A 21560-nucleotide genomic window follows, 5' to 3' on the forward strand; every position below is an offset into this window, starting at 1 on the left:
TTGCTGTATTGCACCAGTTGAAAGTGATAGAAAGGATAAGACAGAGTGAGAGGGGAGGACATCCAATAAAGGTCGCAAACAGGATTTAACCCTGCAAACTGGTATGTACCTAAGGCCTTCCAGCCATCAGATTATCCCCCATCCACATGTTTCGGATATCCTCCTATCAGCCATGAACAGGTGCCCACACCATATACAGTAGCAGTCCATGTAATGCATTAGTCAGAAGCTGCTGAATGCACAGTTGGATCGCAGGCAAGACAGAAGCTGGATAGATGGATTAGTAGAAAAATCTGCAAAGTATTGCAGTTACTTATAATTAAAACCTGAAATGTCCTCCTAATTAAGTAAATGACTCACTGAGCAAACCCTCTCTTTAATCATGAAAGTGATTCATGTTTTGAAAAACTTAAGATCCTGAGATGTCACAGACTGAATACAGACAATCCATGCAACCACCCTGTTTTACTGCCAGGAAAGACAGTAGTACATTTTAACTCAAGAGGAATGAGAAATGAATGGAATAATTAAATCGAGGCAGTGATTAGAATCTAATTTCACTCCAAACATGAAGAAATGAGGAAGGTGGCGGAGTGAAATTAGTGAGATAAGTGTCAAACAGTTCGATCTCACAACTCTTAGCAGGATCAAGATGATGTCATTACACGTTGTGAGTGCGGCCCTATTACTGTATCACCGGCAATTACTTGCAGCCTGTTTCACAATAGGCTGATAATAGAGTAATACCTCTTTGTGCCTTGCTGCTGGGGTCCAGACAAGACCGGATTTGGATGAAATAACAGCTGACGTGTGTGTCGTGTGAGTGTTGGAAAAAAAAACTCAACTGAGCATTATATCAAAGATTTCAAAGCAACATCACTTCTGTACAGGAAACCGGTGACGCATTTCAGTACAACCCAAGCTATCACACAACTCAAAGGCAATATTATCAGCGGACCTGAAGGCACATCAGCCATCCCTAAGTTTTTACTTTCTTCATTCTGACTTGCAGTACACATCCCAGACTTCAAGATGATCACGTTAAGTGCTTTCAGTAAATAGGCCCATATACTTGTCACATTTTACAAAATGTCTATATTGTCTGTGCAGATTTAATTCTTTATTTCAAGGCAAATCTCTTAGATCCAGGATGGTTATGTGCATATAGAAAACATGTTTTTATGCCCTGCCAAATCTAGGGGTTCCAAAAACTGCAACTGGAACTGTTAGTCATAGACTCCAACAAGACATTTCAATCAGTCTACCAAACATTTTGGCTGCACACAGGAGGCCTGACATCATCATTTGTTACCTTTAACATGACACCAACACCAACATGACAGCTACAGCCTGGAGTAGAGGATCAAACACTGATCCTGTCCATGTTCATATTGTATTATTCATTTCAGCCTGCTGTGTCTTTTACTCACCCATTCTTTGTCCCCTCTTTTCCCTCCTCCACCCGTGAGGCCCCAGCTGGCACCCATCAAACTGTTTGTGCAGGATAACTTTTGTTTATGTCTTGCGCTCTGTTAGTAAAGCTGGATGATGTCACTTTTTCCTCTTTATCTGTATGTATCTCACTGACTGCATGAAGATCGGCTGATTCATCCTCAGATTGGTGCACGGCAGGGTGTGGTGCAGGGTTCTGCTGTTAAGACGCTGCTTTATGCTGTTTGAAAAGAGCTACCTTCTTAAGTTTGTAGACCAAGATAATACAGACCCCTGCGGTGTCGTGCCAGAGCTGTCAGATTGATGTTGGATTAAATGTAATGGCTTCTTCTGCCTTTTTCTGACTCTCAAAGGCTTACTATGATTAACTGGCAAAAAACACCAAACTGTAGCCCACCCTGCTACAGAAGATATTTGTATACTGAAATTATGCGGGAATGAAATGAAAAGGATTGTGAGAAGTGTTTTTGACATATTGACTTCTGTTTAAAAATGTCACCCTTATGCCCATGCTGCTAATTAAAACAGGTCATGTTGGCTTCAAAGGGATGTTACCTTCTGCAGTTAATATTTAACAGCCTGGAAATTAATTGAAAATGACAAATGACATCAATTTTGGTTTTGCACAGTTTTGCCAACCAGGAAAAATGACAGCCATTTTAACACGCAGCCGACTGGTGTCATTTTATAAGCTGCATCTGCAAGGGCAGAGCTTAGCCCATGAAGGCTTATAATGTCACCCGGGCCAAATTCACACTTTCATTTTGTAGTAGCAATGATGACATATAGTCCTAAAATTAAGATGATAGCGTGCAGGAATATGCCAACGCTTTGGCTAATACACCTATGTGCCTACTGAAATAATAATAGATGTATCTTAAAATACCGAATACACATTTAAGGAAGAGCAAACTGTGCTGACCAAGATAACTGCAAACATGCAGACTTTGGAGGACATTAAAGTGAGTGCTTCTCTCACTGTTTCTCTGGGAAAGTGACAGCTTTTGAAGTTAAAATGCCTATCTGGTGATTCCTTGATGAGTTAAGAAAGAAGCTGCTGCATTGTTCAACAAGAAGCTTCGCAAAGAGAATGCTACTATGTATTTTTTACCAGTTGTGGTGTGCAAGTAGTATATTGTTAAATGTTTTTTATGCCAGCTTTGATGCAATATGGAAAAATACATGGGTAAACACTAAAGCAACCAGGGACAACTTTATATACACAAGTATATGTATGTGCAGGCTATGTGAGGAGAAACAAGAGTCTACAACCATAGCAGCTGTGTGACAGGCATAGTGTAGCTAAATGCTGATATTATCATGACAATGCTAACATGTTCATATTCACCAGGTGTAATTTTTACTGAATTCACCATCCAGTTTAGTGTGTTAGTATGCTAACATTTGCTAATTAGCACTACATGCAAGGTATGGCCAAGGCTAATGGGAATGTCATTGGTTTTGCAGGTATTTTATTTGGTTAAAATATTGGACAAATTTAAATTTTGCATCCCCAGAGCCACACCATGGCTCTGCATGCCATCAACTAGGTCTCAGCAGCTTTAACATTTTTTTCAATCCAAGTGTTTGGTCTTCTCTGCTTAATGCAACTCCTTCTTCTTCTTCTGGTAGGAAAAAAACCCCAAAGTAGCCAAACCAAATCTCACAAAGTTGTGCCTTCTTACAGGCTTTCGAGGATGTGTAACAATCAGTAAACTGGGATACATTTAGATGTCTGATAACACAGCCTCTGCCAGAAGAAGGAAAGTGTACACAAAAAGCTGGCAAATAACCATGTTTTTTCCCATTGGGAGTTCACTTGGATCCCAAAGCTCCTCTGCCTTACATTTGAAAGATTCCACATATTATAAACTCAGTGGGAAGAAGCAAAATTGAACCTCCTGAGGAAATTTCTCAGTCTCGTTTGTTTCACAATTATTTCCTGTTGAAGCTCCCACTGCAGCTTGCTATTGCTGGAAGTGGGAGCAAAGCTGATAAAGAAGAATTTCATGCACGGCATACAATAAATGTGACAGCTTTGGTGAGTTGAATGCCCATAAGCATCATCCTTATGCATGCTGTTTTGAGTTTCTATCCACTTATATAATACGTTAAGATATGAACAAAAGAACAGACAAGAAAGAAGAAAAGACAGTTGTTACAGAAGAGTGCAACAGGCATGGTTACAGAGTTGGGATGAGTCGTAGACTTTTCTTATTGACTTTACATATCATCATTTGTGGCTATACAATGTTTGCAGTGCAGTTGAGGACACAAATACGATAGGAAAACCAAAGCAGCACAGATAAACAATGACAAATCCTAGCTGTGCTGTTTCTATCATTTGATCCCACTCATCAAAGTCTGTAACTTTTCAGAATCCTTCTCTCGGGATTTGTTTATTACTGGGATCTGTATTATTTTGGGAGATACAGCATTGCACCATGTAGGGCTTGTATTATGTTGAATAACTTTGAATCAAGCTAGTGGTAACATCAATAGGATGGATAAAATGAATGTAATAAGAGTTTCACCCATTATAGACATTAGAAAAAATCTTAATAACACAAGTTGAACCCAGAAAACAAGATACACTGGTCTTGCCTTGCCAAAATTAAACATTGGTCCGGCCTTGTTAGTAAGCTTGAATTGCTAATGTCTTATTTACATTTTGTCATTTAGACTTAAAATTTGCATTTTCTCTTATTTATGCTGCTGTCTTTCCCAGATCTTCTTCAAAAAGTGATTCCATTCAGTTCCCCTTGACGAAGACACCCATTAATTAAATAAGAAAACAGGCTATGCCGCAATACTGATGTAATGAATCGGTAATGTTATGGCTCTCATTGAATTATGCTGTATTCATATGGCTAGTTAAAAATAAGCACATTTGAGAGAGAGATGTCATGAAACAGACAAGTTTCAAAATTGTCAGTGAGGTGGCACAAATGCATGATGGCTAATTTGTAACGCTAACAGGGTTCAATTATGCAACATCCATATTATTTCATCAGGCTGCAAGAAAACAGATGTCTGCCAAGACAGTCTTATCTGCCAAAAGCAATATGGCAGAAGGGTTGCATCATGAGTCAGGTGTTGTACTAGTTGGTCTATCTGCATTTAACAGACTCCAGCTTTGTTGACCTTAACTTGAGACCATTTAAATCCCCTGGGTCAGAAGTTATCAGCCCTGCTGAAGTGTCCTTGAAGGCCTGTATATACTTCATGGGTGCTTCTCTGCAGCTATTAATAGATGAATCTTCAAATTACATGTTTCTAATAAAGATGTATTTTGGGTACACAATCAGGTTGTTTGCCCCACCAATTAAATCGGGCCAACTCATGGGGACTGCACTGATAGTACTTGTAGATAGGACGGACTTAATTGTTGTTTTGAAGTCAAGACAGTCAGAAACAGCCTAGATAATACCGGAAGTTGTTAGAATTCGTTGTCAAAATAAAATCATAAGTCTTTCCTTTGCTTACTGTTTTTAACCTTACCATGCTTCATGTGAAAAGGAATGAGAGAGGTACATTTGAACTAAACACGATGAGATACTAAGAACTATTGATTAGATCTATTGTCAGTGAAGATTGGCTCAGCGAACGGGAACTGTACTTAGGTTTACTGTTGGAGGTGATAAGGAAGAGAACCTAAGGTAGAGACCGATGTTATCAGAAAACAGGTTGAAGGATAAGTAACCTTCCTACAGTGCTATATATTAACTGTGTGTATGAAAGATTTCAGAAGCAGAGACAGATGTGTTCCAATGGAGCTTGTGTGAAAAGCTACCATGGACAAAAATGAGCAATGGGCTGAAAAGGATCTCAAGACAGCATGTGTCCTTCCAAGCTGTCTTGTTTGGCTGGCACAGGAATTTTCATATTATGTATTATGTAGACTGACTGATTGATTGATTTTATTTATGGATATAGAAGACAATGAATCCAAGGGATAACATGTGAATGTATGGAACTATTTACAGCATGGATGTTGTATATACCTCTATTTTTATTTATCTTGCTTCTTGTTGAATGGTAGATGCTTGTATTGTATAAAGTATTCAAGTTTTGTTACGTTACTTCCCTCATCTATAATATTAATCAATTTTTGTACCTTGTTTTACACAGTATTGCTGCAATAATAAAGTCATCTTATCTTTGCTAATTTTAAGTCCCCTTACACTCAAAAATATGTTTTTCTTCTTGTTCCTACAGTTGGATGTTTGAGCTTCACTGTGCAGAATGATGTATATGCAGAGTTTGTTTTCACATTCATCTGCTGAAGTTTCTCTGTGCTCATGGAAAATCCAATTTTAAGGTATGGGCCTCCGAGCATGATTTGTGACATCACAAATAGTTTGGAAGCCAATCCTGGTCCAATATTCAACTTAGACAAGACAATGTGGAAACTTGAAGCCAAAATGAGGGAGAAGGAGGAGATGTAATTTTAAGTATTTTAACAAGATAACTGAACTTTTTTTTGTGTGAAAACCATATCAGACACAAACTATTATTCAAGTGTGTATAGCCTATATAATCAAAAGGGTAACTTAAAGCTGGAGTACATGACTTTTGTCTCCATTTTCTGACACTGAGAGTAATAACAAAAACACTGTCAACACATGCTTATGTTATAGGCTTCGCCGTAGCCTACTCTGTCGCTTGTGTTGCGTCTGTAAAACGGTGGATAAATTGTTTTGAACGTCACGCAACCCCCGCGAAATGACTCGTTTCACTAATAGAATTTGACCAATATCCTCATGCAAGTTATCAGAGGGATAACCGGAAATCGGCCGCTCAGCCGGCAGAAGTCTCTGGTGCGCACGTTCTGCCCATAAAACATTGGCAGTATGCATTCATCTGGCCAGTGCGGGAAAGTCGCCACTGACACCAGTTTTAAAACCTTTGTATACTGTGAAATTCAGAGAGATTTATCTAGCGGTGATAGACTTAATCAGCATAGTGTGACCTAGTTTTACAAGGGCTTCAATGTAACGGACGTTCATTTATATGAAAAAGTTCCGCACTGCAGGTTTAATGTCCTGAATTTAGGGTATTTACTACTTCCTAAACATTTGGTGATATGGGTTTTTATCTTGAAGGCAATCTCCGGAAATCCTGTATTTTATCGCGTGCTATTGACTCTGCTGTTATGGAAACGAGAGTGGGCGGAGCTTGTTCTTGCCATTCGACTCCGGGTTTGCTGCGGTGATGAAGTCCTCGGTGACCAGCGCAGCGTAGTCAGCTCTACGAGACACTACAGCACACAGCTTTTAATACCCGCTGTGTTTTCACTCTGCTGACTTACCCGGACAACTAACTAGACATTTTCCCCTCAGTTTCAGTCTCATTTCCCCCCGTAAAAACAGGCCAGGCTAGACCTGTCGCGCAGTATCCCCATCACCACCTTTCGTGGATTTTTTCTTCTTCTTCTCCCCAGCACCCAAATAGTCTGGTGCATGGAGGGGAGAAAGGGGGCAAAACAAAAATACACTCTGACGGATTGTTAGCCGAACATGACGAGAAGATGTGGAGGAAGGTATGAACTGGCTGATAATGAGGATTATCTGTGTAACTAACAGACATGCAGTGAGGTGCCCTGGTTGCGGATTCAGCCTTCTCCAGTCATCGAGGTGAGGCGGAGATTTTGGGAGAAGTCGTGTGGAGCACAAAGAGCTGATTTTAAAGCCGATGATACAACAAGTTTGAACTATGTGCTGACAGAGGACTGGAGGTGGGAGAGGAGTTGCAGCATTGTGGTTGGTTTCTGGCTGTTTTCTGTGTAGACTTTCACCACAACACAAAGTTAGACAATCCGGTAGAAGTTCCCAGTCTGTACCTTCAGTACTAACACTTGTTATTGAATGTGCTGTGTCTGGCCAGCGCCTTCTATTCACAATTGACTGCTTGTGCTTTTATTTTTATTAGATAACCGCACTTAGCCTAAGTGTATATTTCCACTACAACGTTTTGACCACAGAGTGAGGCTCTCTGTACTGAAGTCCACTTTAAATGCGGACTGGTTTGCGGTCAGTGAGTGCACAGCCGAGCCGCCGGTGCCACTTGATTTTTAATTCAAGGCAAGACAGAAGTCGGTTCATTTTTTACCATTTTCTGACAACATTATGGAGCTGACATACAGGAGCGTTGTCCTGCTGGGGTGCATCTTCCTGGATTGGGCTCTCCTGGCTTCTGCAGAGGAAGGTGAGTCTGTGAAGAGTTTTCCTTCAAATGCTGCCCAGATCTTTATTTATATGTGTGTGTGTGTGTGTGTGTGTGTGTGTGTGTGTGTGTGTGTGTGTGTGCGCGCGTGTGTGGTTTCCGGGGCTCAATTAGAGGTCCAATCTGTATTACATCCTGTCTTTTACCTGAGGGGAGTGCAGTAAAACCACATGAAATGTTTATAAGGATGCTATGCAAACACCTCACAAAAACTTAAAATCTGAGGGGAATAATCATAGAAATATCATAGAGGGATGTGATTGCAATCTCACTAATTAGAAGTACTATATGTTACAGGCATACAATAGGAAGGTCTCTGTGGAAATGTGCTTTAAAAAATGTGACTTTTCTTCCCTTTACCTCTGGCACTAGACTGCTGGGTTTATCTTGAAAGAGTTTTTTTTTTCACAAGGTTGCCAAAGAAGTAACAAAATCATCAGTTTTCCTCCTCTTGATATCTTCAGGAAGGCCTTTTCTAAGACCTGCACACTTGACGTGTTCAGTTTCAAGTCAGCAAAAGGGTTCCAAGGCAGCTTCCTGAGGGAACACCAACCAGTTTACCTTAAAGTCAATACTAAAACATTCAGTGAATTGTGGCTGATACAGAGCCGATGTACTTTCTGCAAAATGACATCTACATGAGGTATTTTAGATTTTAGATTACGTTTAGTTTGTGGAAAAAGCTTTGCAGCAAATATATAATCTGGATCATAATTTACATTGGTTTCTGGGAGCAGACGTGACATTAACGGGCAAATTATCCAGAAATCATCAAATAAGACCTTCTCAAATGATCTGGCATAATGAAAGAAAATGATGGTTTCAAATTATAGCTCGGCATCATCTGCATAACAACACGGCCTGTGTCTGGATAATTTACAGGAGTGGGAGACGGAGTCTCTTGGTGTTTATTTAGCTTTTAATCTCCTGCCACGTCTCTGTCTTTTTTGTGACATTAATAGGAGCATTTCAGTGCTGCAGAGTGAACTGAAAGCTGATTTGAATTTGTCGAGAATGCTGCTGAGACAACTTTTGGTAAAAAACCTTTGATAGAAAATGGTCTTTGGAAATAATGGGCCTGTGTTTACTGAGGATCAAAGGATCACAACTGGGTTTCTGCAGGAGCTGTTGAACTGCAGGGATTTTAAAAATACCTTGTTGCTCTTTAGGCTGCATGCTGTTGTGCTCCTGGAAGGACTGCTCTTTATTCTACATCAGGCGTTTCTGCTTGATACTGTGTATAAACTTACACACAAGATGATGTGGCTTCATCGCTTGGCTTCATGATTTCTAGATGTAGATGATTTTTACCCTCACAAGTCAGATTGACAAAATAAAGAATATATGACCAAATCCGACTCTATTGTCGTCTGTCATAAAAGAAAACGTTGAGACAACAGCCAGTTCTCTGACTAATTCCCAATGTTTACTGCTGCATTAGGTGGGTACTCTGCAGCTATGAAAACAATGAGCGCTTAAACAATAAAACATTTCCCAAGTTTGTTCATTCCAATCAGTACTGGTTGTAAACAAGAACGCCACGAACATGCATGACTTCACATATTCTTTGGCAGGAACACAAATCTGTCAGCTGCCTCTGGTTTGAGGCTGGTTGCTTTGTATCCGCTGGTATTAAATGCCCTTTCTTAGAGGGGAAGGCACTTATGACTTCTGCTATGAACTGTAGAAACACATGGATGAAGCGTATGTGGCGTCACCCATGGTGTGAGGGTGCTTGGATTGGCCGATTGCGAATATACAAACATTCAAGAAATGTTAAATTACCACAGATACCGAGAGTTTGAATTCTTCCAGGAAAAATGTTGTTGACTTTGCATTGCAAAAGAGAAGTCTGGGATTTTCCCAGACACTTAATTTTGGTCAGAGTTTTTTTTTGAGAGGCAGGGATCAGGCCATTAGAAGAACTGTAGCTTATTCTGCAGCTGGAGCTACAGGTTTCCACAGCTGGACTAAACTAATCTCACAGACTCTTGAGTTTTAGTCTTTTTCTGTGGCACGTAGGAGACGCTGAGCCTCAAATCTACGTGGGAGGCCATGTCAAGCTGGTTTTTGGTGGCAGAATTTTTAAACATGCCCCTTTAGAAACTCAAGATTTGTCTGTGTTGACTTGGCTCGGTCCCCCCCCCCCTTCCCCCTCCCCCCACCCCTCGCTGATGTTTACAAGGTGCCGGTTCCAAACAGGTGCAGCACAGGCACGGTGCGGAAGATGGGGATGTAGACGGGAGCTGAGGGGGTTGTGGCGCTTTGTCGACCGACTTCAGAGCATCTGTGTCTTGCCAAGTGTGAACAAGATGTCTGGTTTTCATGTCTTGGGTAATGGCCCGCTCCTTTGCCAGCACACTCTGGATCATCCTCTACCTTGTTCTCCACGTAGTAGGGAATTCTGTAATGAACTGATGGGAGGGCAGATGAAGCTCACTGCTGCCAAATCTCTCCTCCTTTTCCAACTAAAGGATAAATGACTCACTTACACACACCACTAGCTCGTTCACTGCGTGGATCTCTCTTCCTTCTGTCTCCGAGAAGATTAAAACAAAGACCCCTTGATCAGATAATTACTTTGGCTAGAAATTAATAACAAGCTTTGGCTGGAAATTAGTAACGAGGACGCAGACACAGACAGAAAAACAACCACGCTGTCTCTGCCTCACCTTGCACATAAAAAATGCATCCTGCATAAAAGTATAATCAAGGCCTTAAACTGAGAAGACTTTTTAAGCAGTCTTAACAATTCTCGCTAATATAGACCTACTATGATTTAAAAAATATATGTCTTTAGAAATTCAAGCCATAAATGTTTCTTATCCTCCCACATTCAGACTCAACCTATAAAATATCCATTATGTTTTTCTCCCGGCACCCCTTTTTTTTATGCCTCGCACATACAATTTCTCTCAAGATGCAGCCAGTCACAAAAGCACCGCAGTCTCCTCCACCGGTTCAGATCCAGAGCTTTAATAATATCAGCGCTTTTTTGTCAGAAGTGATGCAAACGTGTCGCCACTCATCTAGACAAATAAGACAATTTCTCACCCCTGCGGATGATAAAGTTGTTCTGTTCTGTCTAGTTTTATGTGCTTGAAGTTGTTTTGACCCGTGCGGTCATCTGAGGAGTAACAGATTTGTGTAGAGGAAATGTTAATCTCAGTGAAATGCACCATAAGGCTCTCGTTCCATTCGTACATGCGGCTTGACTGTAGCTCAGCTGCGGCAGAGGAATGGGAGTCGGCGTGTGATTGTCTCTTGAACATTGCTGTCAAGTTATTTTCTCTTCAGCAAAATTGTTTGCTCTTGGCAGTGAGGCTCGTACTTAGCGCTGGTAGTTTATAACAGCTTCATAAATCCATCTTTCTTTGCACTGGCGATGGGGAGTGTATCTTCTGCAATACGGTATGTTACTGCAGCTGTTACCTCCGTCTAAGTCATTTTTTCACATAGTTTATGACAAGAGAGTGCGGCTGCCGGTGTAATTTGTTTAGAAGGGGGGCCTGTCTCGTTGTTAGGGTGAAAAACCTGGATAGCACTTTTTTAGCTTGAGTTGATGGAAGAAAGGGTTGAAGTGTCATCTTTGTCTGTTAGAAACTTTAAACACAGCAGCACTGTTTTGTTCCATATCACACTCTCACAAAACCAAAGTGATCCTTACACAGAGGAGGAGGTGACATTAACATCTTTTGATTGGCACTTGAAATGATACACGTGCAGCCTCCGTTCTGGATAAGGAGCTCTCACAGGAAAAAAAGTATGTGAGATAAAGTGGGAGATAACTTAGTAATAAATTACAGTTTTCATGATGTGGTTAATAATTTAAAATGTAGCGTAAAACCAAAAAAAAAAAAAAAAAAGATATTAGAGCTGTAATGATTAGTTAATTAATTGATAATCGAGTCGTTTCTGTAATTTTCAAAGTAAAATGTCAAATATATGATGGTTCCAGCTCCTAAAATGTGAAGATTTGCTGTATTTCCTTTTCATATATAACATTTAAAGGAGCGGTATGTAGGATTTAGTGGCATCTAGCAGTGATGTTGCAGATTTCAACTAACTGAATACCCCTCCCCTCCCAAGCATGTAGGAGAACCTACGGAGGAACTTGAAACATGAAAGACCCTCTCTAGAGCCAGTGTTTAACTTTGTCTATTCTGGGCTACTGTAGAAACATGGCGGTGCAAGAAAATTTAAGACATCACCAAGGACCCTGGACCTTGAAAAAAATTGTGAATGCCATTTTTAAACTATTTTTTAAAACTTCTCATAAGACTTATCGAGAAAATGAACAGCCATTTAATCAATAAGAAAAATAATTGTTAGTTAAAGCGCTATTTAATATAATGGGAAAAAAAAAAAAAAAAAAAAAAAATATATATATATATATATATATATATATATATATATATATATATATATATATAGCCTTAAACAAATACAGCAACACTCACCAGTTGCTCATATCCAGTCAGATAAATGACGTGTAACAGGCTTATTTAAATGGAATTAAACAAAAGTCATTAATGTAATCTGCTTATAGTAGACTGCTTTTAGGTGAAAGGCATTGACATCAACCTCGTGAAAACAATCAAAAAAGGGAGGCATTCTTGCCTTTTGTATACAATATGATGAATAGCATAATGCCTCACAATCTAAACTTAAACTCACTTAGTGTCGCAAATCAGTAAATGCAGGAAGGATGTTTTTTTTTTTTTATCCAAGAGGCCTTACTTGAGCCTCAATCCCTTCTTTCACAGACATGTAGCCTTTTCTTTTGCTACTCTTTCCACGTCCTCTGTCTCCTTGATGTTTGACTGGTGCTATGCTGTTTTCTCTTGCTGACTGTCTCCCCTGCCGTGGAAATGTGGATCGTTTCCCAGAAATCCTTTTAAACGGAACTGATTTTTATAAGAAAGGGATTTGCATTTAAAGCAACCTCCCCCCTCTCTGAAAGCCTGTAGCCCATCATCCTCAGTACCTCAATCCGATGATTAGCTTCCTCAAGAGTTAAATAGGCATCCGAGTGCCACAAGTACTCTCAGTCCATGTCTCTCTCCCTCTCTCCCGTTTCCCCTCTACGAAAAAAAAGGATGCATATGGCAGCCGGGAATTGCAGGTGGATGATAGTTTAGCTCGGTGAGAGGATACACCCCCAGCCCATACATCCATGTCAGGCATTCACTTTCGAGAGCCAGTCTGTCCTCCACCCACACGCTGCTCTCTGAGAGTGGGACACAATGGGGACAGGCTGCAGCAGAGAGGGAATGAGGCCACAGCCTATCAGCCATAAGCACCAAGGAGAATGGCACTTTTAGAGGGATGGGGGTTCTCTTTGAAGTGAGTCAAGGAGAGATGGGAAGACCGGCATGAGTCAACGAAATAGAAAGAGCAAGTGCAGTGAGGGCAAGGAGTATGTGCACATCTGCACGCCGCATAATGAGCAAAGTATGTATATTGCCTATTTGCATTTTGTAATCACGCACACCTGGGGGCCAGATATGTGAGATATATGTGTGATGGGCTGAATATGTGATTATAGCAAAGAGATTAAGAAGGCCTTTAATTAGAAGACAGCTAAGAAGGAGCTGTTTATCTCATGTCCATCTTTCTCATTTATCTTCATCATAGCTGTAATTTGATGTATACTGAGCATTGTACTGGAGACATCCTTTTGTGAGGCGCCTCAACATGCCATTGTTGTGCTATGTCGTCTGATGTTTTTGCCATTGCATTCAAAAATAGAATTGAATGTTGAGTGGGGAGGGTGTGGGGGGGGGGGGGGGGGACACTAGGCTGGTGAGACGTCTGAGGCAGGATGTGCAAGAATTGATTAAAAAAAGCAACCTTGATGTAAAAAAAAAAAAAACGTTTCTGAAGCGTGCACCATCAGTAGACTTGATTCGATTTGAGTCTGGGATATTTTCCACCCTGCGTCACAGGTTGACCTACATCTCGTGTTTGATATGCTCGTTTTAAAGGTAAAATGCAATTGGCTCGGTTCGACATCAAGCTAAAGAACATGTGCATGTTTGCCTTCCACCTTCATGAATGCACACTGTGTCAGTATGTCTCCCAGGGCCTGCTTTCATATACCACACTGAACCGAGTGGGCTCTGCTATATACGGCATAACAGAGACATTCCTGTGCGCTAGCTGCCCTCCTACAGCTTGCACACAGCTAAGAGCTTTAAGAGGGAGTCATGCTCCAAAAAGGAGTGGGTCAGTTCAGTTGAAGAAGCATTAAACACCTTTTTTTGGCAGCCTGATACCTCCTTTTTTTAAGGGTAGCTGCGCAAAAAATTCACTTTAAGCCTTCGCTCATGTTCTTATATATCACCACTGCTTCAATGATAACTGATCTCCTCCCAATCCTATCCAGTCATTAGGAAGATTCTCTGTACTATTAAACTCTGTCCGTTTTTCTAAGATTGGACAAAAGTGTGGTTTTTGAAATTCAAACAGTTTGTAAACTACTGAATTCACCCCCTGCGGAAGACATAATATGGCTGGCTGAGGAAGGAAAAATGATGCTCTTTGTACTCTAACAAATGGCTTCACATCCAAAGAAGAGTCTATCTTTATCCCAGATATCGGTCACCGCCACACAAACTCCCAGTCGCCGGCTTGTTGGAGCAACGCATAGACATGATGAAGAGAGCTAGCTCTCTCAGCGTGTCTGTTGTTGTTTGAATATGAAAAAGCGTGACGTGTCGGAATAAAAGGGAGGATTCTCACAGAGAGTCTGTTCTCTTGTATCTCTACTTAGATGTGTCAATCCTTAGATGGTTTATTTAACTGGAGTCTGTACTGTTAGCTTCAAGCTGTCCACCTCCCACAGCAGATTAGTCACTGGAAGCTATGTGTGCGTGTGTGTGTGTGTGTGTGTGTGTGTGTGTGTGTGCGTTTTCTTCAGCAAGATTTTTTTTTTCTTTCTCCCAAAATGAATTTTACATTCTGCTTTATTAAAAGCTTTGATAAAAACTTTGTTTTAAGTACAGAAATAGACATTTTTGGGGCTCATGCAGTTTGGTAGATGCATCACTGCAGCAGATGGAGCTATGTGGGTCCTTCATCAAGCCAGATTTGAAATAGATAGGTCCCCTGTTATATATTATTTTATAAAAGTTCATATTTCCAGGGTTTTTTTTCTCAAATGGGAGTTCATTTTGCTATAGAGGATAATATGTCATTCCTGTAGGTGAACGCTTGGAGTGCTTTGTATTCATGATTGAATGACATAAACATGCTAATAATTGATTTCTAGCTCTGTAAGTGTAACTATCTGGTCTAATTATCGGAGGACACAGCAAATACGGGGGTAGCGGAGTCTCCTGCTGGTTAGGAAGATCATCCCAGATTTCAGCACTGCATGACTCCAAAGTGTCCAACCTGCAGGGGTGCCAGTCTATAACTGACCCTGACCTCAGGACTCCCCATGGACAGAGAGGAAGACAAGAGGATAAATATCTTCTTGAGAGATTGAGAAAGTGTTTGAAAACAAGCACATAGCCTGCACTTCATGGTGCTTTCACAGTGATGACATAAATCTTCCCACCAGACGATCAGCTGCCTTCAAGCTGTCTATGAAGATATTAGCGACTTTAGGCTAGTTGGTTTGGAGAGAGCACAAACCACACTGTGATGATGTGTGATAGCTCCCAGGTATAAACAGCAAAGTGTCTGTTTAAAGTTGTCAGACCTGAATTCGGTTCATTAGGATCTTGGTGCCTTGTAGACAGTGTTGTGGTAAAAACACTGATGTATTGACAATAAATTAAAAGATGAGCTTTTCATTTTTCTATTATATAATAACATTTTGTCTCCACATTTGTTACGTTTGTCTGTTTGCAGTCAAGCATGAAAACATGGTGCTTTCTTCTGCCAACCCTGATCTCTGGATTTAGACTGCCTGCTCTAATGCTGACTGGCACATCACCTAGACGATGAATCAATGCGCAGTGTCATTTCCCCAATATAAACACTTTATCAAGTAGATGAATATGGCTTTGAGTCTTGTTAAGCTCAGTTTCTCTTTTACTCCGCAGTCGTACGAGCTGTCACCTTTGACAGCATCTAACAAAGTGAAACCTTTTTACCAAAAGCGTATCTGTAAAGACCGTCATCACAGAAATGGTCTTTTAAAAGACCAAAGTGCTTAAATGTACTGTGCAGCACACATCTGTTTACTAAAGCACTTGCCTTTCAACCCTGAAGCATCAAGGTCTTTGAAAAGAACATTTTTTAAGCTGAGAAGAGGTTACAGCATGAGTTTTAAAGATTAAAAGATGTGTCATTCTCACGAGAACAAGGCGTTTCTTGTCTCTCAACAACTGCATATGTTTTTTGTTAGGTTTTTTTTTTTTTTGCCAATTAAATGAAAGAAAGTAATCTTCTGGTAATGTTTCCTTAATTCAGTGAGGCGCCAGCAGTATCACTTGTATATAATGATTAATAAAAATGTGCCGGCTACACTAATCAATACAAGTGACCCACATTTTAAAGAACTTTCCTCCATCTATCTACAGCAGCAGGCAGGGTTTTGTATAAGGCATTACATTAAATACTGAAAATGTTGAATATTGGTATACAAACTTTGTGTATTTATTAAATGTAGCTTAGCTAGCTTAGTTTAGCTAACAATTAAAGGCAAAAATGCCAGAAATGCTTTAAGAAAAAGTAAATAAATACCTTGATTGTCAATATAAAAGTCCTTCCTGCACATGTCACTTTCACATAGCAGCTTAACGTTGTTTTTGACGTAATGTGATTGTTGTCACATAACCACCAATATTGTTTAAATCTTATGTTTAAATCCTGTTTTGCTAGAAACGCATTGTAATTGGTTCACACACAAAAGGAGCATTGTACATCAGACAGTCCTGCTATCTGCCGTTGACAACAACACGCAGTCAATTTAACAGTAGAGGTAGAAGCATGTGGCTTTTGATAATTGTCATCCAAGATTACAATTGGAGGTAAAAGAAATATTGGAAGAGCAGGGAAGGTAGACAGTAATTATAAACAAGAACAAAGGAAAGATACACAAAGAAGAATCTCAGTGGAGAGTTTGGTTTAAAAGGGAAAAAAGGGAATGTGGAGCTTCAAGACAAAATTAGTCTCCAGGTTACAGTAGAAATGAAAAATCTGATTGTCTGCCCCCAAAATCTATAGATCAAACACCAATGGTTTGTCTATTTTCTAATTTGGGTATCATCCCAAGTGTTGTCTCTTTTTTTTACTGCACATTATTCTTTATTTAAAAAGTGGCATGGCTTGAGGAAATGCAGAGGGCTTTGAAAAGTGCAGCACACCCTCCCAAAATATAATGATTTTTTTTAAAAAGGGGGCTTTTTAACATTTCCTTTGTAATTCATTCTTCCTCGTATATGATTCTGTATCAGGAAGCCACCAGGGAGTTGGTTTAGCCTGCAACAATGTTCTCAAGAAGCCTCTCAGTTTTTCACAGAGTTGGGTTATTTTTGAAGAGGGCTTGAGAAAGTGGTGCCCATAATTGGAAATAGCAGGAGGTGAATTCACTGAGTAGCAGATCAATATTCCAAAGAGACAGAAATATGCTGTAAAGTAAGGCAATTTAAGGAAGATAGTTCAGGGAATTATGCATTAAGTTCTCAAATGTTCCCATTTAGAGCTGAATTAACAATTTGACCAGAAAATAAATAAGAAAAACACAGGAGAAACTTTTTCCTTCCTTCTATTATGTTGGTGATTAAATCTTAAAAAATCTATTGCTTTCTCTTCTCCTTTCCAGAATTAATTGGCACCTGTCGTACACAGATGTCCATCAGCAAACATCCCCTGTAATAACACTGTAATCTATTTTCAAACAGTCATAGATAAATCTGTTGATAATGTTATTTTTTCATCGAGTGCAGAAGTCTCCTTGGGAATATCTTTGGCCTCCAGAGCTGTGAGAATTTTGTTTGTCTAAAGGAAAAAAAGGCTGTTTGAGTCCAAGACGCACAAGTGCTGTTCAGCAGTTGACACCACAGGTCAAAACTCATTACTTGTGGGAAGTGATAAAAGGCGCAGAACCAAGTTGATGTCTCATATCCTCTTAACTTTCTGTTAACCTCTCATTTTATGTGAGGGTCCGAACTTTTTATACCACTGTGATTAAAGTAAATATTCACTTTGAACTTGTGTGACTTGAATAATGCAACGGTTTTTCCTTCCACTCCACCACAATTAATTTAAATGGAATAGCAATGAATCATAGATGCACCTTTTGGATGCTTCTACCTGCATTAATAAACATTTGTTTTTTTTTGTTCCAATACCAGAGAATTTTTTGTTAAGTCCTTTCCACACATGTATTCACATTTAACAATCAGCAGATATGAGAAAACATTAAAAAAGGCAGTTAGAAATCCAATTTCAGCGTTGTAATGAATTTAAAGGATGAAAAGTCATCCGACCTCTCTTAAAATCTCTCCACTGTGAACTCAGACACACATCCTCTACTAGGCTTCCAGTAACGGTGAGAACAGATGATTCATGTAATGTTTTTGTCCATTGACTCTCTGATTACAGTGTGGATCCGAGCCAAAACATTCAGAGGTCAGGTATCGTAGACCTGCACTTAATCCTCGGTGCTTCAATCATTTTGATTCACAGCAGCGTCGATCCTCTCTAGTAGCATCTTTGGTTTCTGTCCAGTTACGAAGCTTCCCTTCCTAACTGGGTCACATCCTGTCCTGGGACAGAAACCAACCACAACACCTATTGATATGCGTCCCTACAGACAAGAAAGTTAAAAAAAAAAAAAAAAAAAAAGTGTCAAACATTAACACCTTTCTTTCATCTCAACCTCGCTCTTTTCATCTCTCTACTCCATCAATTTCATGCAGTCACATGCAGTTAAAATAGCTGAGCCCATCCACACGTGCCGCAGGAGGCTTTTGTTATACAGTAGATGAGTAGTTAAACAGCGTCCCGCTCGGCTTCTGTGCGTGTCGGCTGGCCCCCACCAGACTGGGAGACAGGAAGGGGACATGAACTACAGGAAGCTGAGGTTTAATCTCACTAGACACAACTCTGTCAAAGACACACAAACACGTTTCACACACACACATTCAGTACATAGGTTTCTTCACGTGCACACGCCAACATGCACATGCAAAAACAAGACTGGAAAGCTGAAACATGAGGTAAACTATGGTAGATAAGCTAAGTGCCAAAGACATCCAAAAGTATCATTTTTAAAGATGAACTAGCGATATTCTATGTAACATGTGGTCAATAATACCTGAAGGACTATCGCTCCTACCATATGATGTGTGAGTGTGGTAATCTTCTGCAGAGGAATAATTTGGATAGTCTAACAAACAAAACTGTTGAAACAGCTATAATTCATCAAACTAATGTTAACACAGACAGCCTCGTTCTTTTTACCTGTAGTTAGCAGTGTGACTATGGCCTCACTCTAAAACATCTGCTAATATTGATATGGAAAGAAAAAGATCAAAATTAAAGTTTTTTTTAAAGGAATAGTTCTACATTTTGGGAAATACGCTTAATTGCTTTCTTACCAGGAGTTAGAGAAGTTAGAGAATACCACTCTTGTGACTGTAGGATAAGTATGAAGCTACCGCTAGCAGCCGGTTAGCTTAACTCAGCACAAAGACTGTAAACAAAGGAAACAAATAACCTGGCTGTGTCTGAAAGATAGAAAAATCTAACATGTATAGATTTAACAAACAAGATGTAATATATGAATTGTTGAACTTAAGTGGTGCTGATAGGTGTTTTTTTTAAATTTCTTTTTAGCTTTGGACAGACTCAGACTAACCGTTCCCCCTGTTTCTAGTCTTTGTTCGTTAGCTAAGCTACCCGCACGGACATGTATCCTTTCATCTAACTGGGCAAGAAAGCAAATATATTTCCCTAAAATGTCAAACTATTCCTTCAATTCCAAATGTGAAACACTGATGTATCTAATCGTCTGAGGCACCACAACATCCCATAAGAGTGCCTGATTTCAGGGAATTAGCTTTCTAAAATATAAAACATGTGCTAGCAGTGTCCCCTGAAAAACCTGTGGTACTGAGTAATACCTGGAGAACAATAACCCTCCTACTTCACTTCACAATAACTTCACTACTTCAGGAAACAGGACAAAACCTTCATGTCAACTTTGGAAGAGAGCAATTTTCAGTCCCAGACCACCAAACAAATGTTATTTATTCAAGCAGTAATTCCTGTGTGTAGCAATGTATAATTTATTACATTTTTGTTTCTCGTGCAGTATGTTATTAAATTACTTTATGAAAAAGAAAACACAATCATTTATTTCAGTGACACAAAGCTATTGTCAGGGTTTGTTTTTATGTGGTACATGTGAATGGTATCATTGTATGTTGGGAAGATCAGATGTATGATTGATCATGTGATATGGATGGAAAAAGTATTGAGTGTACAGAAAAACAGTATAATGACACCAAGATGTTATCAGCCTGATGGCCTTGGGTTAGCCGACCACGCGCTTCGGGAATTTCTTTTTTAGACACTGTCAGCAAGAGGCCTGATGAACATAGCACTAATACTAGCAAACACACTTATAAGCCCATCTAGTTTTTATACATTTGTCATCTGGAAATCCCAAACCCTCTCACATCTCCTCTCCTACTTTCATTCCTCTTTTTCATTATCACTGTTCTTTCCCTCTGTCTCTATTTCTGTAGGTGTACGAGGGTAATTGGCACTCTGTTTCTTTAATTAAAATGAGGTCGAATTGTAGCTGAAGCAGAGCAATTGTTCATAGGCCTATAATTTCCCCTATCGCACTCCGGAGCCACAGAGAAAGTGGAAAATATGGAGGGAAAGGGCATGTGACGAAGAAATTAACACAAAAGTAGAGAATTATGAACGTTTGTAAAAAAAAAAAAAAAAAAAAAAAAAAAAACCAGAAGGGATTTAGATCAAATGGGTCTCGAATTTGAGGTCAGTTATCTAAAGCCTGAAGACAGCTGTATAGAAAACGAGGGCGCAGTATTCAATGTATAGTCCTCCCCTTTGTCGAAAATACAGCATCAGGTTTTACATTTCAAAAGGAAACTGAGAACAACACCCTCCATTGTCTCCCTTTCATACAGAAAACTTAATACGTTCCCCATACCTGTGTGTTTTCCCGACATGGTTTGATGATGAAAACAAAAGCTGTACCATGTTACTACTGATATCTCGATGTAGGCCAAGTCAAGATCAACCCACCTACTTCAAACTCGCCCCTCAATGTCTTTACCTGAAAACAAAAATGAGTTAGCCACATCTATTTATAATTTTAAGAACACTTTTTTTCCTAGTTGTAATTCCAAGGCTCAGTCCTAGTCCTCTTGCCAGCACCAGTATTAGTTTAGACTTCTCCAGTGTCGGCTCATGTGCACAATTGTACTGTAATTACTGTAAAGTTGTTTGTTTGGGGTGTTAAATATGGCCAGATGACGAATTTTCATTGTTTCTTCATTTTTCTAGCACTTGGGGCAATTTTCCGGCAGTGGGTGGTCGCCACTGCCGAAAGAATGTAGGGGGAAACGCCGGCTTCCTCTAACAGGGCTTAAGTCTGAATCCACTTCAGTGAAAGGCAAGGCTGTGCATGCACATAATAGAAACACTCACCATCTCATAGAAAACACTCACGCTCACGCATCCTGTCTCATAAACCTTAATGATAGAGCAGCGATAAACAGTGATTACCATGCTTGGAGGGGTGGGAGGGGGTTGTTTCTTTTCCACTCCTTCAAATCACCATATGAAACAGAGGCAGGTGTGCAAATGAAAGGTAGAGATGGGGCAGTCTCACACTGGAGCCTGAGTATTATGGAGCTGTTTTTTTGGAATTATGCTGAAGTGAACTT

At 39.9% G+C, this 21560-nt stretch overlaps 1 protein-coding gene across 2 annotated transcripts in view; it reads left to right on the forward strand.

Moving 5' to 3' along the window:
• The first annotated feature begins 6655 nt into the window (after positions 1–6655).
• ephb4a (eph receptor B4a) overlaps positions 6656–21560 on the forward strand; it is a 34673-nt gene continuing 19768 nt past the window's right edge. For both annotated transcript variants that reach the window (XM_042430881.1, XM_042430882.1), the window contains exon 1: positions 6656–7659. In XM_042430881.1, coding sequence (XP_042286815.1) covers positions 7581–7659 — 79 coding nt within the window. In that variant the 5' untranslated portion in view covers positions 6656–7580. The remainder of the gene's footprint in view (positions 7660–21560) is intronic.

The sequence above is a fragment of the Thunnus maccoyii genome, chromosome 13 (genome assembly GCF_910596095.1).
Source record: "Thunnus maccoyii chromosome 13, fThuMac1.1, whole genome shotgun sequence".
NCBI lineage: Eukaryota > Metazoa > Chordata > Actinopteri > Scombriformes > Scombridae > Thunnus > Thunnus maccoyii.